The sequence below is a fragment of the Copadichromis virginalis genome, linkage group LG11 (genome assembly GCF_057382275.1).
Source record: "Copadichromis virginalis isolate Kocher_CV1m ecotype Utaka linkage group LG11, C_Virginalis_male_GT1.1, whole genome shotgun sequence".
NCBI lineage: Eukaryota > Metazoa > Chordata > Actinopteri > Cichliformes > Cichlidae > Copadichromis > Copadichromis virginalis.
Genome location: NC_140628.1, coordinates 30,557,520 through 30,585,153, shown reverse-complemented (window position 1 = coordinate 30,585,153; position 27,634 = coordinate 30,557,520). Strand labels below are relative to the sequence as shown.

At 42.6% G+C, this 27,634-nt stretch overlaps 1 protein-coding gene across 1 annotated transcript in view; it reads left to right on the top strand.

The window, feature by feature from the left end:
* The window catches only part of iglon5 (IgLON family member 5), a 111,126-nt gene extending 84,197 nt beyond the window's left edge, over positions 1-26,929 (top strand). The window contains exons 2-8 of the mRNA XM_085471950.1: positions 6,849-6,927; positions 11,833-12,065; positions 13,748-13,867; positions 21,203-21,334; positions 21,569-21,689; positions 23,089-23,240; positions 26,597-26,929. Of these exons, the coding sequence (XP_085328076.1) occupies positions 6,849-6,927; positions 11,833-12,065; positions 13,748-13,867; positions 21,203-21,334; positions 21,569-21,689; positions 23,089-23,240; positions 26,597-26,700 (941 nt within the window). The 3' untranslated portion in view covers positions 26,701-26,929. The remainder of the gene's footprint in view (positions 1-6,848; positions 6,928-11,832; positions 12,066-13,747; positions 13,868-21,202; positions 21,335-21,568; positions 21,690-23,088; positions 23,241-26,596) is intronic.
* Positions 26,930-27,634: the final 705 nt, after the last annotated feature.

Below are 27,634 nucleotides of genomic sequence, written 5' to 3'. Positions count from 1 at the left end.
TAACCACAAATCTGTCAAATTACCAGTGCACTGGGTGTATTTAGGGGGGTCTACAGGGCCTTGTGTACGGCAGGCAGGAAGGCAGGCCGGCACGCGCCTGTGTGCGCTCGCTGAAAAAGGAAGTAACAGTTTAACTGCTATATTGATCTCAAGAGTGCTAAGGGGTTTAGGCGCCAGTCCAAGGAAAATAGGGGGTAAAAGAAAGCGGTGTGGGGCTCGTCCCTGGTTTTAACACGCTCGGCTTTTCTCCCCAGCCACGCTTGATTCAATGGTAAAGATCTGTGGCTGCCCATTGAAGTTGTACAACTGGTGCATTGAGTACTGTATGGCTCTGTGCACTCTGCAGTGCTCTATTGATTGATGTGTGAAGAGGGATTAGTAGGTGGGAGGGAGCTGAGGGAAGGGAGACGCTGGGTGGGAATGAGCGATCAGAGGCGGAATTGTGGATGCAGCATGTGTACAATAAAAAGGGGCAGATGTCACATCTTTGGTGAGGCCAAGCTAGACACCCGGGGGTGATGACCTGCTTTTCTGTACATGTTGATGGTTTTCATCCTTGTGAGTTCAAGCACTGTTAGCAATTGCATATGTGTTTTTATATATCTGGTCCCTGCAACAGCAGAAAAATACACGACCTTGAGTGATGAGCAGCTAAAAGTCCATCCTGTCCTCTCAATGCCTGAGAATGAGCTTACTAGAGCACTCAATGCCAAAATAAGCTTCAGTCACGTAAACACTCATTTTAGTCATTCCACTGCGTTGCTTCAGCAGGAAAAAACATATTTGGTCTGAAAGGGAAAAATGATATTACCAGACAGATTCAAAACAATTCATTCACCGTGACTTCCCTGACATTTCTTAGATTTCCTGTCAAGTGGAATCCCGCCGACATCCATTTTGCTTCACCAGCAATTGTGAAAAGCAAGCGACCTGCATATCCATCTTGTTGTGCTGTTTGAGTGAGGGATCCAGGTGGTTTCTCACTGCTTGCCCATCACTCTCTCTTTGCTCTCCTGTTGCTCTGTCCCTGACAGGTGGTGCTGAGGGTGGAAACAGCCAGGAGGGGAGTCGGGGATTTCATTGATAGGGTGTAGACGGTTTGAATGAGCAGTGAAGTGAAGGAGAAGAGGACAAGGAGGAAGAGGGTAGGAAAGGGGTTAGTGGTTGGGGAGCTCCAAAGAGGTGGACGTGAGGTTGGATTTGGGCCGTCCAGAGTTAATGGGATCAGACGAGGTAGAGAAAGTGATATCGGTGCTGGTTAATGTTTAATCCCCCCATCCCCAACCCCTTGTCTCTTGCCTGCAGTTCCCTGCATCTGATAATCCTTGGGCTGCCTCTCTTCATCATCAAGGTGTCGAAGGGAAGTGCCTCTGTAAATATTTAATTGGCTGCAGCATGCCGGTGTTAATTATGCGGGTGTGTTTTTCCTTTGCTTTGCTCTCTGCCCCAGCATTTCTGACTATGTCCTTGCACTTTTCTCCCCTTTCATATTAATATTTCCCTATTGTTCCCGCTTTTATGGTTACTACTAAGGCCAATACTGGTATTATCACGCAAAACTACTGCTACAAAACGGCTATATCTGCTTCTCTTGATGTAGTTACTGTCAGTACATGCTGTAATTCTGTATTCCACTACAGCTTTTTCTCTTTCTCAGTAACTTTCTTTCACCTCGCCCCGGTTATTAATCTTCAGCTTTCCCCTTCCACCTTGTGCTATACCTCTCTCCTTCTCTTTTCAATTTCAAAACCACAGCAGCCCCCTTTAAAATGGATTATTGTTATGGGTTTCATTATAGCCTCTGCTGTTATCCGTCTTGACGCCAATCATGCTTTCAGAAGTAGCTTTCCCTCCTCTCTGTGTTTATTTGATCGTCAAGGGCAATGCGAAATAGATGAACAGTACAAAGACAGCCTTTCAAGGACTTTGCAGGCTAAAGTTGTACAGCTCAATAGGGCTATACTCATAAGTGTCTGCCAGTAGCAAGTGCAATTACAAACAGGCGCATGTAAAAGTCAAGAGAATACAAATCACATAATAGATGTCTCGTGGGTACTGAGCAAGCAGCCTTGCAATGCTTTTACAGACAAAAAGACACAATGTAGGGGAGCACAGAGACAAAAACACTGGACCACAAGTGGAGGGAATTATGACCAAGTCTACATTATGGGCAGCAACAGATAATGCGTTATCCACAGATGAGCAAAAGAGGTTTCTGCTTCTGCAGGGTGTATAAAAACAGAATTGAGTAGCAATGCAGTAGTATTGTGTAATCCCCTAGGCATCCCCATACAATTTTATTCTCTTAAAATGTCAAATCCAGACTTGAGGCTCAATGCTATGTGCAGACAAAGGCTTAAGGGGGTCATCTGGACAGGATTCAAGGATGCATTTGTGTCTATCCATGTGCATGTATGATTCTGGAGGAAGGAGGTTCCATTTGTGTGCTAAGCAGGTCGTAGCAAGGACGAGAGATACCAGTAGGCATGACAAGACTGTATCTGGCGTTGACAGCAGCGAGCAGGGAAATTCAATATGCCGGTGGCCACACCATCACCAGGGCTGGCTCTGTTCTTTATTATTCATTCTCATCAATGTTTTTCCCCATCCTTGTTTCAGTGTAGTAAAACAAAGTGAAGATAAAATATTTTTGTGTGCGTGTGTATGTTAGGTAAGCTAGGTAGCTGGTCGTTCAAGATTCCCCGTTGGCAAGCACATTCCTTAGCTGGGTGTCAAGATTTCTGAATCATCCAGGTGGGTGCAGTTTATCATCCTATATGCTGAGGGCCCCAGGAGGGAGAAGAGAAAATGGAGGATTTGAGTTAGGGATCAGTAAAGCTGAATGCAACAGAGAAAAGTGACATCTGAAGATTCTGTTTTGGCCATGAAACAGCACAATAGTGTTTCCACACAGGCCTCATTATTGTTTTGTTTGGCCGCGCCTGTTGTGTTTGACCAACGACATTTGAATTAATAGCCTGAAAGGAGTAAACACCATGGTGGGAGACACATGCTGTCATTCAGTAAGATGATGTTTACATTTTGTTTTACCCTCAACACTCCCAGTTCACACTGCGGAGCCAGTCTTTTTGTTCCTTCGTCAGAAGCAGGTACTGACTAATTTCCATCAGAAAACATTGTTTTATCAGGTAGTTTAGACACATGTACTGCTGCGTGTAGGACACAAATTCAGATCAGGTAATGCATGTTTGTGTTCATGACTGGATGACTTGGACAGTCATTTCAAAAAAGGAGTACAGTGAACCCAAAGCACATATATTTCTATTTACAAATTAGGGCTGCCAGAAACAATTATTTTGTCAGTGTCACCGATTATTTTTGCGATAAGTCAACTAATCAGATCATGCATCCATGTGCACATGTGAAAACTATAACTTTAATCTGAAAAAAGCCAAACAATAACATTTTTAAGTTATCGAAGTGACCTATATATCATGTTTAACCTGAATAGCAAAGGACCGCGGGGGTTCTGAAAATGATTTGCTAGGAGTCCGGTGTTCTCACCGGCTCTAGTGAGCCTTAATCTTCCAGTCAGCTCGTCTCCAAAAACGTCGGTGCACTTTTGTGATGTCCTGATAAACTGAGCAGATATTTGAAGTTTACACAGCTACATTCTCGCCTGAAAATATCTTAAAAGTTTATTTTGTGACCCAGAAAGAGCAATAAGAGTAATATTAAAACTAAGTAGCTGTCGCAATTGTTGGAAATTGGAATTGGCTGGGCCGCGCTATGAATCCTGGGATAGGTTGGGCCACGAAGGATACACCCGACCCATCCTTCAAATCTGCGGAAAAGGAGGACGCATTTGTTGGAGTCTTCGAATTTGGACAGCCTTCCTCGCGTCACTGTCACGTAATCAGCCTATAAATGCGAAGGATGCAGCCCCTGAATTTGGACACAGCTACGATACCGAGCTCCTTCTTCTTCTTTGGCATTTAACAGCAGCGGGCATCCTTGTAGATGCATTGCTGCCATCTTCTGTTTCAGTCTGTTATTACGCTCTTAAATCCTACTGCTTATTCCTGTGTCCTTCAGGATCTTGCCAGCTATTAAATTAGTCATCAACGATGACATAATAGTGACTAGTCGACTAATCGTGTCAGCCCTATTACACACACACACACACACACACACATATATGTATAGATAGATAGATAGATAGATATAGATGCACGTTGACATCATTGTTTAAACCTCTTTTCTACACCTTTCCTTACAAAGCACCATGTAATTTTGGACATGTAGCCCATCCCTGTGGACGTGGTTTGTATGCTTTGCCGTCTGTATTTTTATCAACACGGAGTCGTCCACCTGTCAGGCTCATAATATTATGACTGCTTTTTACAGAATGCTTTTCAGGAAAGTGTATGGTCCCCGCACTGCTCCGAGGGCACCTTTGTCTCAGGACAGAAGTGTTTTCTCAAATACAAATGCTGGTCCCGTTGCATTGATGCATTCGAAGTGACAGGGGTCAAAAAGGGTTATACAGAGGTGAGCGTGTGCTTGAGTCAGGTAGATATTATGCTAAATGTTTGTGTAGGTGTGTTCCTCTGTGTCATTTTTTTTACTCCCGTGTGCCTACATGAAGTCACATTTGTATTTTCCTCAGGGAATGCAAAGGGAATCTTTTCTATTTTTGTTGTCACGGTGGCCTCTTTTATCTCGATGGGTTTGGTCCATAGAAGAGCGTGTGGGTGTACTCACAGACTTGCTCGTCTGTGATTTGTCCTGTGATTCACTGTGGGAGAGGAAGTGTGTGGTGAATGTGTTGACCTGGTTATCATGTTTTGCGGCGCTTAGGAGCGCAGGCAGGGTGATACAGGTTTTAGAATGCAAGGTGCCAATCGAGCTGTGAAAATGGGAATTGAGTAGGGAAATGGGAATAGCTCCCTGCTGGTTTGTAACCTTCGCAATGTTGTGTGGAGCATTCAGCGTATGCACACATCTTTTATTCAATCGATGTGGGTGTATGTGTGTGCTGCATGCGCGTCTCTGTGCTTACCTTATTTGATAGAGTGCACCTTTTCTCTGCATGTGCGTCTGTAATTGTGTCTGTGGGGTAGCATATTCATGACATGTCACACAACAGAATTGAATTAACCTAAATATAGTCTAGTGGGTAGAGAGTATAGAGCACTTGAAAGGGAACAGCTGAGGGATTGAGCCGAGGACCATCTAAGTCTTAGATGGAAAGCATAAGCACTGCAACGGTGTGCAATACTACTCCAGAGTAAAAACCACAGACAGCTTTTAAACACTGGACATGATGGCTAATGCGCTACGCCCCTCCTTTAAGCTGTTCTGAGAGGAAGGGAGAGATGAAGCCAGTTCTGGGATCCTTGGCCAGCCTAGATAGCGTAGCAGCAGCACCCATTAATGCGATTACAGCTTTTAGTGGGAGATTTTCAGGGCCAGTTTTATTCTGAGACGTCATTAGTTTATCCTCCTTTCTTGTTCCCTGTCGGTGTGTCAGCAGACAAATATACACATTCACATCGAGGAGCAACCTAAACCTAGACACTCTGATTGCTTATACGCAAAATGAGCCGCATTTGCACTGGTTCACATGCATGTAGCCAACGCATGACTTAATGAACACACATTCATGATTATAGCCTATATTTGCCATTGTGCAGCCACAGAAGTTATTCCACACTTATATTTACAAAAAGCCAAAGAGAACAGGCACAATTAGTCTTTATTTAAGAGATGATAAATTAGTCTGTAGTGCAGTTAGCACAACTGTCTGCGCTGCAGTTTGAAAACCTTTTGATTAGCGGTCCAAAATGTGCCTTATAATTCAGAAGCCTTTATCATTATTCTTTGTAATCAAAACATGATTTCACAAAGACCCTCCTTTAATTTAAAACTCCCATTTCCCATTTATTTAGTGGTGCACTGCCATTCATTTTGGGTCTCATCTGTTCGAAAATTCTTATACGGCATGCTTAACATGTCGTGGAATTTGTGTGGCTGCCTAACAAACCGTGAGGTTCTTCTTAGCAACTCAGTGCAGCAGGTTCATTTCATAAAGTCACCATTTATTAAACCTCAAGGCTAGACAGCAGCAAAAGCCTATATTGAGGTCATCTTTCAGGCAGTGGGAAGAAAAGATTGTCAGAGACGGAGGGAGGACACAAGCCGCGATATCTAGTGTCATGCTGTGTTTTGGCAGAGTTTAGATGGACAGAGCCAGGCGTCTTACTGGGGAGCGGCTTGCCTCAGTAGGCAATATCACTGCCAGCATATAAGGTCTTTGAGTGCGGTCCAAAAAAGTTTGCGAAATGACTTCAAACTGTTTACTTTTTTTTCTTCGTACCTGAGCGTGTCAGACACTCAGGAAAGCACTCAGGTGCTCTCAGGATTTGTGTCTGTTCTTGTGTCAGTTTGTAATATATGTTTGTGCTACTGCAAGCATGTGCCTTTTTTCTTTGTGTGTGTGTGTATGTGTGTATTGGTAGGCAGGATGAGCATCCCTTCTGTTACCGTTGCTGTCCCTTCATTTCACGCTCCGGCAGCTCCGCGTGAATCCTCTTCCCTTTGCTCATTATCAGTGCTGTTCAACGAACGAGCAGCCCACCAGAATGCAGGGTAAAACCAAATCATTATTCAAGTATGGGGGTCAGTGCAGACATTGTGACTCTTTTGTTTAGTATATTTATTACTTTCCCTTCAGAGCAAGCAGGATGCAGGACACATCTCTGGCCTGAATGATTTTGTGAGGTGGTCGATCTTTAAGTATCTTACCTGAGATAGATGAACACTAGCGGAGTGTCTGGTGTTTTTATTGGATGCTGATTGCACTCTTCTCTGATTTTTCTTGGCAGGGTCCAGCGTGCACGGAGCAGAATTCGGGCACCTGCCGGACAACATTACAGTGCTGGAAGGCGAAAGCGTTACTTTGAGGTAACTCTTGATCCTACACCTGCACTGACTGATTACATGAAAAACATGTTTGCCTTCCCACCACCTGTCACACTAGTATAATTGCCAATCCTCTGTCACATAACTTCAATTAGGCATCCTATCCTGTGCCATATCTTCCATCTCTGTTTATTGTAGCTAACTGACTAATATCTGTCAAATGTCACTGGAGTCACCCAGTCCTTCTGAAGTCCAGTCCTGCTCGGTTGGTGGACCCTCACTGCATCCAACCACCACTACCTAGCTGTGAGTGATAAATCAGAAATCACAGCTTTTCTCTGCTTCCAACCAAGCAAAAAAAAAAACCCAGCCAACTTGCTTTTTTTCCTCCTTGCATAGATGTGATCTGGCTTGGCAGTACACTCAGCAGTGCTAGAAAAATAGTGCCCCCCCCCCCCCCCCCCCCAAAAAAAAAAAATTCAAGTCAACATTACTTCCATCACCTTTAAACCTACATATCTCCAACAGCTCTGAGCAAATTCTCAAGTTCCCTTTTCCTTTAAACGAAGACTGGCCTTCCACAAAGATCAAAGCTATTATTCTGAAGCCAAGTACATTCTGTCAATTTTCATTAACATGAAAATGTCTCTCTAAAAAATTTTAATGAAAAACGCTGGAAACCCCATTCTTTTCAGGAAATTTAACTTTAATGGTTCTATTAATAAATAAAGTAATGTGTATAGGATTGTTTTGACCCCCCCTCCTTCCTTCATACAAGGTCTTTTAAAGTTTTTCTTTAGACACTGGCTACTTTTTTACAGTCCTTGTACTTGAACATTTTCAAAGAAAGGTTTTATTGTTTGTTTGTTTTTAATGTATTTATATATTTATCGTATATTTATTTGTTAAGTCAGTTAATGACCTATGAATCAGTTATCTGTAGAAGAAGAACCTACATCAAGGGATAAGCCAGTATTGTGTCTTTACAGAACAACGTAGAACCAATTTTGAGGCACTTTGTTACTAGCAGCCTGTTGCAAAAACACATAATTTGTTCTCATTTCTTAGTTGAAACTATGAAAAATGCCACAGAAAGCAGAGTTTGACAGGCGTAAAATAGTTTTTTTGCACCAACAAAGTGATTCTCACAGAGCTATTAGCCAAACAATATGACATATCTCAGCCTAGTGTGCAGTGTGTCTTTAAAAAATTAAGGAAACTGGACGAGTAGAGGACAAAAGTGGCAGGCCTAAAATACTATGTGCAGCAGATAACCAGTATCTGAAAGTCATGTCCTTAAGAAATTAGAACAAATTCAGCAAAGACCTGACACAGGACCTGAGAGATGCATTTGGCAAGTGGTTGATCCATCTACTGTTCACTGAAGCCTCATCAAAAATGGTCTCGGTGGAAAGGTGGCTGCCAAAAAGCCATTCTTAAGGAATGGAAACAAGAGGAAAAGGCTGAGAGAGAAACATCTGAGGTGTGCCAAATTACTCAAGAACTGGACTGAAAATAAGTGGCAACAGGTTTGACGCAGTGATAAATCCAGATTGGAAATTTTTGGGTTCAAGTTACTGTTAATATGTACAGAGGAGGTCAGGAGAGAGATACAGCGATGAATGTTGAAAGCCATCACAGTGGATGCTCAGTCATAGTGTGGGGCTACATTTCAGTCAGTGGTGTTGGGTATCATGTCAAAATGATGGAATTATAAACTCAGAAAAATGCCATCAGATTTTGATCAACCATGCAATACCATTGGAAGGCGTTTAATTGGGAGCACCTCCATTTTTGAGGATGATAATAATCATGAACACAGCCAGTGGAGTGAATACCTGGATAAAAAAAACACACACAATGGAACACTATCATTCATGGATTAGACTCCCAAGAGCCCGGACCTTAACATTATATTTCATTTCAAGCAGTATGGGATCATTTTGACACAGTGCAGAACAAAAGACAGCCAACAGCCAAAGAAGAGTTTTGGAAAGTCCTTCGAGAAGCCTGGTGAACTATTCCTGAAGACTAGTTAAAGAACTTACTTGAAAGCTTGCCTAAGATACTTCAGGATGTGTTAAAGGATAAAGGTGGTCATACCAAATATTGGCTTTCAAACTCATTAGAAGTTCATTATACAGTATACTGTATTTCCATTTATATTTTCACGTTTCCCATTGTCTTAAAAACTATAAACAAATGAGGGGTGGCTCAAGAGCTTTGGCTTATTCTAACAGATAACATGCAACACCCGGTGATTGGGTGTGGGTTGCACTGTCACTTCACAGGGTATCTTAGAGAGTTACCCCGTACATGGGGAATAACGAAGTTGAGAGATAGTCTTGACATGATAAAGAACGTTTGGTTATTTTGTAATGTTGGTTCTCGGAAGGAGAGACTGTCCAGCCTCAGGCTGCTTGGAGACACATTCCGATTATACCTGTACTGGTTTCATGTCTGCAGAGCTGTTTTATACGTAAGCTGTGGGTCGTGGCTGGCCTAGCCGGAGTGTCTTAAAGAAGTATCAACTAGCCATGGCCTGGGGGCCGAGGTAATTCCCTGTACATATGGAATATGTAAGGAAGTGGCGAAATAGCCTCTCAATCAGAGAACCAAGGTTTCAAAGTAACCGAATGGTCCCAATGTTAATTAGAGGGTTTAAAAGCTTCGACAGTGGGGCTGTGAAGGCATGTTTCTTTCTGAAATGTGTGTGCAAGTTTAGTCTGTGCCGGTCAGCAAATATCTGTCATACAAAAGACTAAAGAGCTTTATAAATAAACTACATTTTAATGTAAAATCACTTGTGCCCAAGTGGCACAAATACTTGTGTTATGCTTGAGACAATGCTGTTTTGTTGACTTTGATGCGGGCCATTAAGATGAGGCGCATTTGATGCTATTATGGTGCTCATTTCCTCTGGGCTTGCAGTCCTCTAGCAACATCATCAGTGCAGAAGTGATTAATTTTAAAAATAGATTAATAGAGCGTTTGTACACAGATAATGAATTTTTATGATGTATTCTTTCTCAATTCAAGCACACAATGCACAAACAGAAAACTAAGCATAATTTAGTCTTAATTATTTCTCTTCCTTTATTCCTCTACCTGCTAGGAACACGAACATTCGCACATGTCTTCTAGGGCATTGGTTAATAGCTTTCAGGTTTACCTGTTTTATGGGGTTTTTTCTATTATGGTGCTACCATTGCTGGCCTGGCAAGTGATCTAAGATTTACTTTAGTTAAAATTTATCTAGATCAAGTCAGTTAAACATAAAGACAACAGTTGAAGCTGGGTAAGGACATCTAGTGGCCAAGCCAGGTCAAGCCAAGTCTCACCTTTGGCACCTTACACCTCTTCTGCACCATGCCTCAGAATTTCAGCCGCTTTTACTCAAACATGCCAACAGGCTTACATCAAGACTTAAAGAGTGTGTGTTTTAGACTGTATTTAAAGTTTTCTTCCAGAGAAAAACAATGTAACTAAACTGTAACTAATAATTTACAACCGCTTTTTGTAGTAATGTGTTGCTAACAAGCTGTTTTATTTATAATACCATTAAAAGAGTTTACAGACAAATCCAATAAAAGTACAAGTAAAAGAAGCCTATGGTATTGAATGGAGAAACATAACAAATACAGTTACATAGCCTACAGTTACTTAATGGATTGATGAGTATGATAATGAGGTGACTCATAGGCTATAGCCTTGGCAGTCACAGTCTTTCCACCTAATTGAACAATCAGCGCTCACTATCATTATGAAAACACCAGAAGAGGTACTATTTTAAGAGAATGTTGTTTCTTTTACTAAAACTCAAAGACTGAAGCACACATTCAGCTGTAATGTGCAGGCTGCTCTGGTGGCTCGTCGATGCTTAACACTGTACTAAAAGAGAGGATATGCCTAATATGGTCATCAGGGGCATAACTCTTTGAGCACATAAGTCCCACCCATCTCCTATTTGAACCGTTTGCAAAGGGCAGCCAGTCAGAAGAAATGGGTCTAAAGGGAGGAGAACATGAGCTAAAACAACTCTGTTTACAAGGATGAAGTGAAGGGCAGCAGCCAGAGCAGATAAGTAAGGATCTGTTATAGTCCAGGATTAAACATGTGGAGCTTGAAATGAGCATGTGTTTTATATAGATAGCTATAGATAGATGTGTGTGTGTGTGTGTGTGTGTGTGTGTGTGTGTGTGTGTGTGTGTGTGTGTGTGTGTGTGTGTGTGTGTGTGTGTGTGTGTGTGTGTGTGTGTGTGTGTGTGTTGTAAATTTACCAGCTTTCACCTACACCAATGAAATATTTCAGCAGGTTTAAATATGTGGGATCAGCCATCCAAGGCAAGTGACAGTGGACAAGAGAGGTGAAGAAGAGAGTGCAGGCAAGGTGAAGTGGGTGGAGACAAATGTCTTGGTGATTTCTGACAGAAGGATAGCGGCAAAAGCGAAAGGTGAGGTTTACAAGCTGGTAGTCAGACCTGCTATGATGTATGGTTTGGAGACGGTGCCACTTACAAAAAGACAGGAGGCCAAGCTGGAGGTGGCAGAGCTGAAGATGTTAAAATTTTTTGTTAAGCGTGACCAGGATGGACAGGGTTAGAAATGGGTACATCAAATGGACAGCTTAGGTTGAGCAGTTTGGAAACAAAGCATCGCAGAAGCAAGGCTGAGATGGTTTGGACATGTGCAGGGAAGAGATAGTGGATGGGACAAACAATCCTGAATATAGAGCTGCCAGACAGGAAAAAAGAGCACGACCACAGAGAAAGTTCGTGGATGTTTTGAAGGAGGACGTGTGGACGGCTGGTGTGATGGAAGAGGATGCTAGGGGTAGGGTGAGATGGATATGATTCGCTGCGGTGACCCCTAAAGAGAGCAGCCGAGAGAAGCAGAAGATATACTGTTTATATTACACTTGTTAATTACTTCCTGTTTTCCCCGCAGATGCCGTATTGACGAGGAGGTGACCCACAAGGCCTGGCTGAACCGCTCTAATATCCTTTTCACGGGGACAGATAAGTGGTCTCTGGATAGGCGTGTGACGCTGGTCAATAGCAACAACAGCGACTTCTCCATTCATATTGACAAGGTGCAAGTAACCGACGAGGGGCCCTACACCTGCACCTTCCAGGCCAATAACAAGCCGCGCATCGTTCATGTCTACCTCATTGTTCAAGGTCAGCAGCTGGGTTCAGTCAGAACAGGAATCTATTATAAGTGGCTGTTTATTGCATCTGGTACTCTTGGATAATTTCTCTAATATATCCAGAGTGCAGATTTGATTGCCAGTGATGCCGCAAAAAAGTATATATTACACCCATGGTACTGTAAACTGCCCTGGATCTGATTAAAAAGTTTAATTAGGCTTTTTGCTATTCATCCAAACATAGTGCTGTCAGGAGGGTGTGATTGAAGTCTGACTTCCATGGAAGCAATTAAGATGGTTTCTATGGCAGTGTGTGTCAGCATTAGTTTTCTGTAAAATCATGATTGAATGTATACCTAAAATCTATGATAGACAACTTAGTCATTAATGTTTATGATGTCTTGGTGTTTAAGGTATTTATATTTATATGAATGTGAAATTACTCGTGTCTTCAAAGCTCAGCTGGCCTGTGTATGTGTGTGTGGCTACAGTGATGGAAGACTAGTGCAGTGACAGATGAGCCCATTTGTTATTTTCATATGGGCTGTTAAGATTACTTGTCTTTATAAACAGAAAGTTAGGCAGATCAGATGGATGAGCCTGTATGTTGAGTAGATGAGGTACACAGGAGGCTGTCCAAGTGCCTGACTAAATAACTGACAGTACTGGACCTCGACTGGAGCTCAGTCATCAAGTCAGCAGCTAAGTGAGTGAGTGTGTGACTGATCCTTAGTGACATGATGTATCGATGCAGGACTGCCTGGAGGATGGATCTAAGGCCTTTTCCCCCTGCATGTGTCAGATTGTATGCATATTTTGGGGCTACGGAGTGCAAAATGTAGCCATACATCACCGGCAGATTGAGACCAAAAACTTTTAATAGGATATATTAGGTTAAAAATTACAGGGATAAAAACACGAGGTCTGGCTCAAAGCTCACAGGTGGCAGAGACAATGTCATCTGCTTTGCTGGAGATTTCACATCACACTGCAGCCAAGTAACACTCTTGTCTGCAGGGTCCAAAGCTTGGCACAGATGACCATATATACCCAATTAAATGCTCAATTCCAAGTCACCCACATTTCCCACCCTTGCTTGATAACACACAAAATAATTACACCCTCAAGTCAGTGTATCAAGCAGGAGCAGCTTTACCACCACTCCAATCTGTACTTTATTGCTGCAAGTATTCAGCTCCAGCAAGATAGAGAAAAGTATCTTCAGTAGATGTCTCACAAAAAAGCAATCTCAGAGCCAGGCTCATTAAAAACAATGATAATGGGCTATTTAAATTCAAGGGCCACCTCGTTATCAAACTAACTACATGCACAGCATCCCCAACACTTTGAGTTAGGGCCAAAATGGTTTTCAGGGGTGGTCATACTCACTGAAACAGTAGAAGTAAAAATTCCTCCAATACCACTTTTGCAAGTGCCCTTTCTTTTTCAAGACAAAACTAGAGTCAGTGTCAAGAGAGGGAAATGGTAATATCCATTTGCAGGAATTTAGGATTGCTGCAATGGAATGAAGGAAGAATATTGTTGCACAGTTCAGTAAACACTCAAGCATAGATCATTAATCAGCGGATTGTGTGTCTGTCTAAGCTGCAGAGATTTGCATCATATGTTAAACACCTTAATAGGATGTAAAGCTGTACCTTATCAATAATGTATTTCGAGGTCATATTTTAATGGTGCGATCCTGTTTTTCAGTGCCAGCCAGAATCGTCAACATCTCAAAAAATGTGTCAGTGAACGAGGGAGAGAATGTAAACCTCTATTGTCTGGCAGTCGGCCGGCCTGAGCCCACTGTCACCTGGAAAGAACAGAAATGTAAGCTACCCCTTCGTGCTTGCTTGCCTTAACATACAGAGATCTAATGTTCACAGCTTCACCTTTATCTCCCTGCCTTTACATTCATCCCTGACACTCATTCGCCTGTTAAAGCCTTTTTTTTCTCCCAGCCTATAAGCTTATCAGCATTCAGCTCATGTTCACGTCTTTATCCCTGGCTTCTGTGTCATCATTCTTAAACCCAGCTGTTTAGTTTGTCCCCATCTTAAATTCATACTCCCGCATTTCCCCATGTCCCAATGTTTTGTCCCAAATAACCACACATTATACGTAATTATCCCCACCGCGCCGCCCGTAATCATCAGCATCTGTCTTCATCCACCTTGTCAACCAGCATCGTGATGCCAACAGCCACTTTTGGCACCAAATCAGCTATTTTAAACCTCTTCTGGTGTGAGGAATTGGAGCTTGTTCAGGGTGGTCAGGAAGCGCATCTTGATAGATGAAGTCAGTCAGTCCATTTGATCTAATCAGCGCAGCATTATTCCATGTTAGCTCTCGTTTTCGTCATCGCCGATGTCCAAAGTCAAGCAAATAACCTTTATCTGGTCTCTAGAGATTGAAGAGTTCACTTTTTGGTCTTTTACTTTTTTGCCAAAATTGCAATTTGTAGTTTCTGTCTCATCTGTTTGACACATAAAGAAAATTGCTATGTACTGAATATACCACTGTGCTATGACTCAGAGTTTCAGCTGTTTGTTTTCAGAGAAAAGGTTGAGATGTTAATTTATTTTCTTGCTGTTTCTGTGTTGTGGGATAAACTGGAAGCTTAAGAGCTCTGTGACAATGGGTGAATTATCAGAATTGAACTTTCTTGTTTATAATATCAGCATGTGTGCTAGAAAGTTTCATAATATCCTTTGCAACTGACAGATGAATATAATAGGAAGCTGCGAAGCAATAAGGATCATTATTTTACAGTTTTTCATTTTTTATTGTTGGTTTCAGCACTTTTTTGCAGACTTTTTTTTTCACACAACAGAATTGGCTAACTTGTAGCCTGACTACAGCTGTAGCAACACAGATCAAATACAGTAGCAAGCAGCAGTAATAAATAGGTCAGTGTGAACAACTACTGAACACGATGTAATTATACTGCCGATAAATGCACAACCTACTGTAGTGCTGCACTTACAGACAGCTTTGGGCTTACTCAGAGGCCTGTTCCTTCTCTCTTTCTGTTTGTGACTGGGTTATCATGCTGTGAACAGTATGTCCTTCGCTGTACAGTTAGTGCTTATGAACCTACACAGTACACTACAGTACCTCAGGGAGGGACAAACCCAGGAGTGATCACACACACCCACAGACACACAAAATATAGAGGAGAAAAGGAAAGCATGCATGAATGCACACCTGCAGCAAACACGCACACAACCTCACATCACAAACTCTGTGCAGTTGTCCTCTCTTGAAAGTCCACAGCATTTCTCCTCTCTCAGCAATAATCCTCCCTCTCTAACCACCCCACCAACTCAAACTGCTTCCCCACCCCCCTATAACCCCTCTGCTTGCAGAGAAAGAGATAGGGCCCACATTGCTATTCCGTAGGAGTCTCTGCAACCAAGCCATCAGTTGCAGAGGACCAGGGGTGGTAGAGAAAGGAGGGGGGTCGAGCCCAAAGAAACAGCAAGAAGCTGCCGGCCATCTGTCCCCATTACTCAGAGACTGCATAGAGAAACTGCAGGGAGGGGCAGTGAGAAGAGGAGTTGAAAGTTGAGCAGAAAATGCGTATGCAGTACACCAAGACGTGGTAGAATAGGAGGAGGAGAACCACCCGAAAGGTGAGGGGGATGAGGGGGATATGCTAAAAGTCTTTGACCCCTTTGCGTCCCGTCTGCAGCTACCAGACTCCTTATTCACATACAGATAGTAATACCGCTCGGCGCTGTTATTTGCAGCCGCCGTCTCCTTCATCTTCACCAGAAGCACAGATACAATCTTTTGCACCCATTCACTCTCTCTGGCATCCATCAGTTGACCCACACAGAGGCATACAGGCATTTTGTCTTATCCAGTTAAATACACCAGCACAGCCCAGGCTTATCATTTGACGTACCATCCATTAAATCCTGCAGTAACACAGTCTTAGAATAGATGCTTATGGCTGTGGAAGGAAGGTGATATTCTTTTGGTGCCAACTAAAACTCTCGGACAGGATGATAAGTATAATTGTTGCGTATGCTTATAAAATATATAAATAGGTTAGTTACAGTTGATGGCAGTAGATTGGGCTTTGATATTTCTGGTAGGTGTTCTATGGGCTGGGATGCTAAACTCAACAGCAGTGCCGTCATAATTAAAATATGGTTTGTTTGGCTCCAATTCAGTTCGAAGGCTGGCAACAGGAAGGCGGTAAGCAGAGGGAAACAAATCCAAATGGCCTTTATTGTACTATATGGGTACAATAAAGGATAGATGACTAGATGATAGATGACTGTCAGATGACCTGTGTATGTTGGCAAGAACACTGAATACTGAGTACAATTTATCATGCACATGTAATTTGGGAATAAGGAGCATGTGTGCAGGTGGGTGGGGAAATTAGGTAACTGGAAAGGAGGAAAGAAGTCTGATGGCTTCCAGTCAACAGGTGGTCAAACAGTGTTCCCAGAAGCACCTTTATTTTTTCAACTGTGAAGTGTTTCCACTAAGCATATATGTCGGACACTGTGCTTTCATAAACAAATGTTTATGGATTTGTGTTAACGTGCAAGACTTGGACTGCGTTATATCTTGATTTAACAATCTGTTAATCTATTTCCTCAAATCATAATACTTTCCCAGCTATGAGCACATTTGTTCATTCTAAACACAATAAAACTTTAAAAAATTGCTTCCAAATATTTAATGAGTCCCCCAAAAGACCTGGGAACTGTGAAATGTAGCAAATGTTAATAGGTTGTCCTTTGTTTTTACATCCCACGATCAAAAAGGAGCTTGAAATTTAAGTCCATTGCTGATCAAGCAACATTTCGCAGATCCAAAGTGCAGGAAAAAACATGGGAAAAACAATTTGAAGTGTTCTTGAGGAATTTTAGTCATACACGTGTAAAGCACTGGGGTGCACTGGCCTTGAAATTCTACTGTATCATTTAGATCAATTGACACACATTACAGCTGCTGTATGCTACCAGAATGACTGGTTTTATCATTTGTTAGACTGCCCACCCATCTCTGTTTTAACCTCACATCAGACCACTCTGCCTTGACTGTAGTTTTTGTAATGGAAATGGATAAGAGGAGCCGAGAAATCAAGTGCCCTGGTAGTCTAGTCAAGCTCAAAGTGCTGCCGGGGAAATAGAGCACGGTTTCACTGTTGCGGGCCAGAACTCTTGATCCTTTTCCCCCCTCTTATTCACAAACCCTGTCTCTTCCAAGGTGCAATCCAACTATCTCTGGTGGTCAGGAGTCAGGCTCCTTCAAAAGCCATAAGTGGTTCATGGAGCTGTATTTTACAGACCATTGTGAGAGTGCCAAGGGCCGGCTCCGCTCAGATATGATCTCCCACCAAAGTGGAGAGAGGTGTGCAATGCAGGTCCAGAGATCTCAGGGGATGGAGAGGGAGGGGAATAAAGGGGGAGTGCAAGGACTGCTTTGCGATATTACATCATACATAGATGCTATGGATGAAAAGTCCATGAAAAAAACCTAATATCAAATAACCAACCTGACATCTGTCACTGTTTCTCTCGTTATGTTGCCATTTCTCTCCTTTTTTCTTTATCTGTACATCTGTGTATCTCTTTCAGTCTCTTACACGGTATCGCTGTCAAATTACCACACTCTCTGTCTGTAATTCTCAATTTATAACTCGATTGCTCTCGGGTTTTTTTATTCTTTGCTTTGTCCTTTTGATTTCTTTCGTCACCTGTAACAGCCTCGTGTGTAATTTCTCCAGTGTTAGTTGTCTGATTCTATCTCTTCTCCTTCTTCCCTCTACGCTGCCACGGCTCCCTCCTCCTTGCAAAGCTGGGTGCTCTGCCTGCTTGACAGAGATGTCACAAGAGAGCAATATTTATTAGACTAATCGAATGAGTGAATAACATCTCACCCACCCCACCCCATCAACCACGGCTCACCCGGGTGGCACAAGCAGCCATCACGGCGGTTGTCGCTCGCTGCTCAGCCTCTGCTGCAGCAGCTGCAAATAATCGTCTCCAGCTCAGTAGCCGCACTAATAATCCTCCAGTATAATCTTCAATTAGAACCGCCACGCTAATCTCTGACAGGAATAATCGTGGCGTTTAGCGTCTTTTTTATGTGTGCGTGTTTGCGTTGGTGTTCCTCTCAAACGTACTCAGGAGCTGTTTGTGTGTTTGTTAAGGGAAGTAAAGGTCTGCTGATTGACAGTGACTTGGTTTGTGTGTTTTGGGAACTGGGTGGGGGCTTTGAAAGGGGAAAGTGTGCAGCAATTTAAGAGCTGGATTTCCTTGTTAGTGGTGAGATTATATATTATGTTGTGTTCCACAGTCTGACTTCTTTAATGGGGTAAAGGCAAAAAAAAAAGGCCTAATGGTTTCGGAGGCTGCGAGACAGCTGGCTGCTGTGCTTACAGGAGGAGGGGGTGCACACTCGCTATCATTCTTCTTCTCCTTGCACTCTTTCTCCCTCGCTCTCTTTTCCACTGTCGAACCAATAACACCCACAGCATCCATTCCCTCACATGAAGGAGCAATAACTTGTAGCCTGTCCCCTCGACTCTCCTCTCTGAAGAGATTCTGTGGCTGTTTTGTCGCCCAAGGAAAAAGACTGAAAGTGTGAGACTGACTAATTTGTTTTTTTGTTCACCTGGGAGTTTGTCAACATCAAATAACCGCCAAATATTCTTGCTCGCCGCGTAATGTGGTGAATGAGCAGTTCCCCCCCCCCCCCCCCCCCCCTCCCAGTGTGTCCAACGCTTAGAAAGCAAAGCTTACAATTTCCCCCGACAGTATAAAAGTAGTAAAAGAGTCACTGCTGTCACATTGTGTTTACTTACTTTGCATGTGCGAAAACATCAACTGAAGAAATGAGCATTTGGGCCAGGAGATAAAAATTGAATTATAATATTTTTTTCGTAATTATACACACCTTAATGCTCATAATAAGTATCATCATGCACTGTATTGTTGCATTGTTAACTATTTGAGGTTTTTCTATAATCCAAATTAATATTTCTAAATTGCGATAAACAATAAATACATGAGGAAGTTGCCATTTGAGTATTGATAATAAAAGAATGGACATTCAGCTGTTCCTTTAAATCAAATCAAATCAAATCAAATCACTTTTATTGTCACATCACATGTGCAGGCACACTGGCACAGCACATGCGAGTGAAATTCTTGTGTGCGAGCCCCACAAGCAACAGAGATGTGCAAACACAACAACACAAACGAGCAAAATACAAGAATGGCCAACCTGAAACTAATAAATATATGTACAATATATAATAGTATATGCATTTCTGGATGTGTATACTAAATATTTTCCTACGTGTGTGTGTGTGTGTGTGTGTGTGTGTGTGTGTGTGTGTGTGTGTGTGTGTGTATACACATTTTTACAAATTAAATAGTAAAAAAGTAAAAATAATAATAATAATAATAATAATAATAATAATAAAATATATAAAATATACAGAGTTGAATATGTGCAAAACAAGTGGCATTTATATACAGTGTGGAGTGCATAATGTTGAAGTTCCAGTAGTGAAGCTGAGGTGTCTATGACGTGTTCAGCAGTCTGATGGCCTGATGGAAGAAGCTGTCTCTCAGTCTGCTGGTTCGGGACCGGATGCTGCAGAACCTCCTTCCTGATGGAAGCAGTCTGAACAGTTTATGGCTGGGGTGACTGGAGTCCTTGATGATCCTCCCCGCTTTCCTCAGGCAGCGCTTCCTGTAGATGTCTTGGAGGGAGGGAAGCTCACCTCCAATTATCCGTTCAGAGCACCGCACTACTCGCTGGAGAGCTTTGCAGTTGTAGGCGGTGCTGTTGCCATACCAGGTGGTGATGCATCCAGTGAGGATGCTCTCAATGGCACAGTGATAGAAGGTCCTGAGGATGCGGGGGCTCATGCCGAATCTTTTCAGTCTCCTGAGAAAGAAGAGGCGCTGCTGCGCCTTCTTCACTGTTTTGTTTGTGTGTACTGACCACGTAAGATCCTCAGCCAGATGTACTCCAAGGAACCGGAAGCTGCTCACTCTCTCCACAGCAGCGCCGTTGATGGTGATGGGGGTGTGTACTTCTCTGCACCTCCGGAAGTCCACTATCAACTCCTTTGTCTTTGCGACGTTGAGGGTGAGATGGTTGTCTTGACACCAGTGGGTCAGGGCGCTGACCTCCTCCCTGTAAGCCGTCTCATCACCGTTGGTGATAAGACCCACCACTGTAGTGTCGTCCGCAAACTTCACAATGATGTTGGAGCTGTTAGTGGCTGTGCAGTCGTAGGTGTAGAGTGAGTACAGGAGAGGGCTCAGTACACACCCCTGTGGAGCACCAGTGTTCAGTGTGATGGGGGATGAGGTGATGCTGCCCAGTCTGACCACCTGGCGTCTGTCAGACAGGAAGCTAAGGATCCAGCTGCAGAGGGAGCTGCTCAGTCCTAGATCCTGCAGTTTCCTGTCCAGTTTCGAGGGAACGATGGTATTGAATGCTGAGCTGTAATCTACAAACAGCATCCTCACATACGTGTCTCTCTTCTCCAGGTGTGACAGGGCAGTGTGTAGTGTCAGGGCTATGGCATCATCAGTGGACCTGTTGTGGCGGTATGCAAACTGTAGAGGGTCCAGTGAGTCGGGTAGTGCAGAGCAGATGAAGTCCCTGACCAGCTTCTCGAAGCATTTGCTTACGATGGGGGTCAGGGCTACAGGTCGCCAGTCGTTTAATGAGGAGATGGTGGAGGATTTGGGTACAGGGACGATGGTGGCCATTTTGAAGCAGGCTGGGACTACAGACAGAGAGAGGGAAAGGTTGAAGATGCCACGGGGTCAGATTTCACACCAGGTGCCCTTCCTGATACAGACCTCCCATTTATCCAAGCTCGGGCCGAGCGCTTGGTTTTGACCCCCTGAGGCTGTTTTTGTGTCTCATCTTGGTCTCAAACTGTGAGTCTTTCACATGTAGGGCGAATGTGTTAACCACAACTTAAGTAGTAACCAAGGTCAGCCCAACGTCACTTCTTGTAAATGTTCTTGAATAATGCATTATATGTTGTCATCTAATATGTGCATCTTGGCCTCTCAAATGACATTAGCCTCAGCTAAAAAAGCTTAAATCAGTTGCCTGCATCACCTTGCATATGATTTTTAGTGACCTTTGACTTCTACCTAATAGATGGGACATTGCGTGAGGGGGAGTTCCTGGAGATCACAGAGATCACAAGGCAGCAGGCGCAGGACTACGAATGTATCACCAACAATGGTGTGGCCCCTCCAGACCAGCGTAAGGTCATAGTCACAGTCAACTGTAAGTATCCCACCTGTGCGCTGCACAAAATGAACTCCATGTCCACAGTGATGTATTAATAATATATGTTAATGATTTAGATGCTTTATTATGTATACATTTTAAATTTGTTCTCTGCAGGTGCTTTTTAACCTTGTGGCTAGACCTGCCTTTTTGGTTGAAGTGAAGCTAAATGTATACACATTACTCATTCCAGTCTCTCTGTTTGTGTTTTCTCCTATCCTTCTCTACCAGACCCTCCCATGATCACAGACATGAAAAACATGCCAGCCCATTTGGGGAAGACAGCCATCTTGCGCTGTGAAGCCATGGCAGTCCCGCCGGCCTCCTTTGAGTGGTACAGGGATGATCATAGGTGAGAACACTGTCAATTTAGGTGCCAATTTGTCTGCTATGAAGCCTCCTGAATCTTTCAGTTATAACATTTGGTACTGTTCTACTTACACGGAATAGGCAGACTGGGCGAAGATCACGTATACGCTGGTTGAGGCAGGTGTACCTGTTTGAAGCCTGATATTTGCTCGCCAAATCAGCATTCCATTTAATATCACAGTGAATTACAGGTGCGCCCTGCTTATCAAGCTAGAAAGACATCGCTAGCGTTGGCTGCAAATGCCTGAGGGGAACTTCAGCTCTCATGCAGATTTAGTCATGTCCTGTTTCACAACCTAAACCCACACACGAGTGGGTAAACTCATGGTTGCTCATCTCCATCTTTTACATACGATCTATGATCCACATTTAAAATATCCTTTTTTATATATATATATACATGAGTTGAAGCTTTATAGAAAATGCTTTTCCTCAAGGGGTTATGTTAAGCAAACAACTTGCAGGTGTCATTAACTCGTGTTTTTGTTTTGTGGCATTGATTTGATTGGTTGACAACTCAGTGCAGCGCCACAAAAGTAACAGTTTGTCTGGTTAGAGGGAGTAATTATAAGCCACAGCCAAACCACTGTTTTTTTTTAACCATCTGTCGATAAACAGTAACAAAAAAAAAAAATGCAATAATTAAAATGTGACTTGAGGATTATTAAAATCCATCCAGTGCGCAGCAGGTTAGAGAAGAGGGGGGAGAAAGAAAACAGATTTAGCCATTTAAAACTCAATAATGTATTCATCTTCTTTTGCATTTTTGTTTTAAAACCCCCAGAATAAGGAAACATTATTCATAAAATTTGGGTAATTTTGTGTCTTCATTCTCATAAGAGAATGGTTCAAATTGAACATTTTCAGACAGAGAATTCATTTTTCAGCCATGTACTGTAGATGTGGTTTTGGCTGCTGCTGATGTACCTAACCTCTGGCATTAGTATATATCTGAGATAATCATGTATATATTGCCATCTCCGGAGAAATATTAGCTTGTTGGCAACATATTTCCTCTATATTACAGACACATAAACTGCCCCTCCAAGTTTGTAAAAGGTCCCAGAGAGCGTAGAGGAGTCAGGGTGATTTGGCATCAGGCGAAGCACGACACAGAAGTACTTAGACAAGGCTTTGCTAGCCAGAGAGAGTTGTTAATAGAGTATAATAGGCCCCAATAGGAGGTATCAGTCATTTATGGGCTGAGACTACAAGGTGAGACAGAACATAGAGATGAGGGCTATTTTGCACGTTCGTCTCTCTGAGCAAAAAGTTTCTTGTTCACACTGACTCGAGTGTGATGTTATTTTCTGTCACCAATTTTCTTGTCTTTCCTTTCTACTTTCTCCCTTTGCTTTTGTTACTGCACGATGGCTACCCAGGCCGGTAGAGAGTGACAACACCCTAAGGATCAAAAATGAGAAGACACGCTCGCTGTTGCTATTCACCAATGTGACAGAGAAACATTTTGGCAACTACACCTGCTTTGCCTCAAACCGTCTGGGGGCTTCCAACGCCAGTATGCTGCTGTTTAGTAAGTTATCACACACGACTAACTAAACGCAGGGGCTTCAGCACACAGCAGGGTATATGTATGCAAAGAGATTTCAAAAATACACTTACGTTTGACATCAATCATCGTGCAAGACTTGAAACACGCATGACCCACTACCACAAAATTATATGCAATGACATACTGTTTTTCCCTCTTCGCCCACTCTGTTTACGCTCTGCACACAGCACAGCATTTTCACAGCCTCTTCCTGCCTCCTTCTTCCCATTTTCGTTATTCTCCGCCCCATTAAAGCTTTGCTTGCGTATATTACCATCTCTCTTCCCCGAGTTCCTTCAAACTCTCCGTCTCTCGTCCGTACACATTCCCGTCTGCACGCACACACACAGACTGTCGCTCGACTCTGTCCCGTTACCCAAGAAGTTGTCATTTCTCTCGGAGCCCAATTCACATTAACCGTCCCCAATGAGCGATTTCCTACCCTTCCATTTCCCGACACCCCCCACCCCCCCTTTGGTGCATTCAGCATTACCATCTTAAGTGAGTCCTTCATCTATCCCCTTTCTTCTTTCATTCCCGTGCCCATTATCTCGGCCAGTCTCCCTTCAATGACTCACTCCTCCGTCAGACCCATATATCTTCCTGCTCTCTTTTTCCACCACCGCTGCCACTTCTGTCAGCCTATCTCTCCATCATCTGTCCTTCTGCCTCCTTTTTCCTTCCTAATCTCCTCCTGCCATCATTAGAACACAACAAACTCCTTTCTGTTCTGGACCGGGCACAGAAAATCGCAGCATAATCGGATACCTTTGTGGCATTTCTATTCATACCCTGTCCCTCACTGTCATTGCCTTCCCTGACTTTCTTTCCCTGCTTTCATACAGATTGTTTCAGCATTTAAAGGTGCCACATGCAGCATTTTAACATCAACAACCACTATCACATCAAAATTGGCATATTATCATAATTACCCCCTACCAATGAGTCCATTACTGAGACCACTGGCAGTCTGTACTAGGTTTCACTTCACACTGATACTTTATAAGCCACCAGGTTAGATTTTTGAAACCTAGTAGACTACATAAAAGCACAAGAGTGGGTTAATTAAGGGTTCTTACAGTTGCCCATTCAAGCATTATGCAATGCCTTACTGCAAGTACCATATTCTTGATGGTATGCTGAGTTACATTGAATAAGCTGCTGTATTAACTTTTATTCATGACTGTTCCTCTTTAATAAGGTTATGCTGTATCTATAGTGGTTCAGCGTGTAAGCTCCATAGATCCATCTCTAAAATAGGACTACACATCCCATCTCAGGCCCACCTTATCATAAACAACACATGTGCCTAGCAGCACTGAGGTGATACCTGTGGATGGAATCTGACTAAATTATAAATCAAAACACACCCTGGAGGACCAACAACAGAATTCCTGCTTAGCCTGTCCCTGTACTATTAATCCAGTTTTAGGTTATCACTCCAGCATTTAATGGCTTTGCAACTTCAGATGAACCACTTTAACTTTCTTAAGTTTCACAATAGCCTTTTTTCCCCTTGCTTTTAACACACAGGTGTAAAAATGAATAATTTATCTGGGTCACACGTTGTGTGGGTTTCCAGCGCCAGCAGTGTTGCACTGTTTCGCTGTTTGACAGGCTAAATGGAGTGAAGCGTGATGAATGTTATTTACATTTAATATGTCAACCCTGAACATGTTTCATGCTAGCTTTTCATGGGTTGTAACTTGACACTGAGTATATTTGTGTCGCTAAATTAAGAAATGTAATAATTTAGACCTCATGGTGAATATTTGGATATGTCAAACTGGTAATATTAATAATTGCTAAATTTCATTTCAAATGCCCCTTTCATTATGAATGTTATGACATGTCAGAATCAGACGAAACGTGCATCCATTTCTGGCTTTTCAGTGTCATTTGAATATATTAAATGTTGGTTTAATAGCGTTACTTTCTTTTAAAATTAACCCACCCCTTATCTTTTGATAAGGTGCAGTGATTTACTGAAACATGCAAATATAAATGTGAATACAGTATATAAGGCACGAACTACATTGTTAGAGTAAAATTGTAACAACCTTGAAAGTCAGTATTTGGTAAAACCACCTTTACTTTTAAACACAGCCTGAATTCTCTTAAGCAAGTTTTTTTTTGTCATTTCTTTGAGTAGTCTTAAAGAACAGTTCTCCAGGGTTCTTGAAGGACATTCAAAGCTCTTCTTTGGATGTTGGCTGCTTTTTATTCCATTCTCTGTGAAAATGACCCTTCAGGAACGTCAAGGTCCACAACTGATAGTACTCGATTGTGTGTTTTCTATCCAGGTATTCTTTTACTCTTTTGCCAGTGTGTTTGGTATCATTGCCACGCTGAAAATCAGACACTTTCAAGATGGATTGCATGTTTGCTCAAAATCTGATGGTACTTTTCAGTGTTCGTAATTCCATCAGCATTCACAAGCTCTCCAACACCACTGGCTAACAGTGTGTTTTGAACTCACTTCCTGTGTAGATATTTCAACCAAACATTCTCTCAGTTTCTATGTCGAGTCTTTGATGGATTTTTCCTATTTCTTGAGGACGTGGCTCTCAGTTACTGTTCAGTCACTTGCCCTTTTGTCCTCTACTTTTCCAGTTTCCTCAGATTTTTTAAGAACACACTGCACACTATATCAAGATTTTACTTAATAGCTCTTTGTTAATCACCTTATTAGTGCAAAAATACTATTTTATGTCTTTCGATCTATGTTGTCTAAAACGTTGAACTACATAAAGAGGAACACATTATGCTTTATCAACAGGCTGCTACTAAAAAAGTGCCTAAAGACACAGTTAGGCAGCTTTAGTTGTGCTTGAATGGTTCAGAGGTCAGTGCTCACAGTTGGCTTAACAAAAAAACAACAACAACAAAAAAACCATTCTCCTGAAAATAGCCAGGTAGGGGTCAGAGGGGTGGATCAAAACTTTTGCACAGTACTACGTGCTGATTACCATTTCCCTACTAAGTACACAGTGATATCAAATGAGACCGAAAACTCGGCTGTTTCATCGCAAAAACAAATACACCCCCCCCCCCCCCCCCCGCCTTTTCCTAGCACTTAGAAAATAGGAAATGTAGTTCATATTTCAAGAAACACCATTTCCCTAATGTAAAACACATTGTTTACAGTAATTATGCCAGAGTATCAGAATTAATTCTGTTAATTAACTGTAATATGTTTAAAAATTTATACAGGCTGTCACAGAAATAGACTCCTCATTTATACCGGTGGTTGTAGCGTTCTTTGTGTTTTTAACAATGCGTTTCCCCGCTGCCCCCCTGTGCTCCCCTCTCCTCTTCTTTCCATTCTCTCTGTCCAGGACCGGGGGCCCTACAGGGGCGAGGGACCGGTTTACACGCAGGGATAAGTGTCATCGTGTGCGTTTGGGTTTCCCTCTCTGCTGCTCTTCTGCTGAAGGTGTAATGATCAAACTCCACCTGGAAACGTCCCTGAGCACCCCACCTCTCCCTCCCCGCCCTCTCTCCCACTCAACGGAAGGAAAACGGAAATGAAATTCTTTAATTGCGAACCCATCACTGTGAACAAAAAGAATATGCATTATTCCAGGAGCCATTGAATCATTGCATCAAACACAAAACTCCCCCCATCACCTCACCCCACCCGCCCAATCCCCCACCCCCACCCAGCGCCCTCAATTTTAAGGTCAGCTCACACTCATTATCTCTTTCTCTCACTCTTTCCCTCACACACGTACAGTCTTTCCTTTTGTTTCCCAGAATGCCTTGCAGATTTCTCTGACTTGGTACTTAGCCTCTTTGTTTTTCCCATTATTACCACTGGGCTGATGTTAATAGAGAGTGTATATTAAAGATAATTGTGTTAGTGATCAACAACAAAATAGATTATCTAACAAGCGGAAGATCATTTATGTAATATATTACATAGACTATTGACTGACCTACAATGTTTGCCTTATGGAAATTATACGTGAAATCACAATGTTACGGTGGATATTTAATGAAATTATATGATGATAATGATGCATTATGATATGGCACTGGCGGTCATGTGCCCTTTTTAAAAATTGTCCAGTTGGTGGCTGTGTGAATTGTCACCCTTTGATCTCACACCTTACATACTCACACACACATACGTATGTTTTTTTGATTTTTAACTGTGTAGCAGAAAAACTGCTATGAATGATGTCAAAATGTATTTTAAAAAAACGGCTGGGTGGTGATGGCGTCAGTCTTAACTACCCCTCTATGTAATTTGGGGAGTTTATATTAAGGTTTCGCATGTAGACTCGCTCACTACCCAAACCTTTTTAGCTACCCGACTACCCCTCTGTTCAGCGTGCTCTGTCTAGTCCCCCCTCGCATCGCTGTAGTGTTCT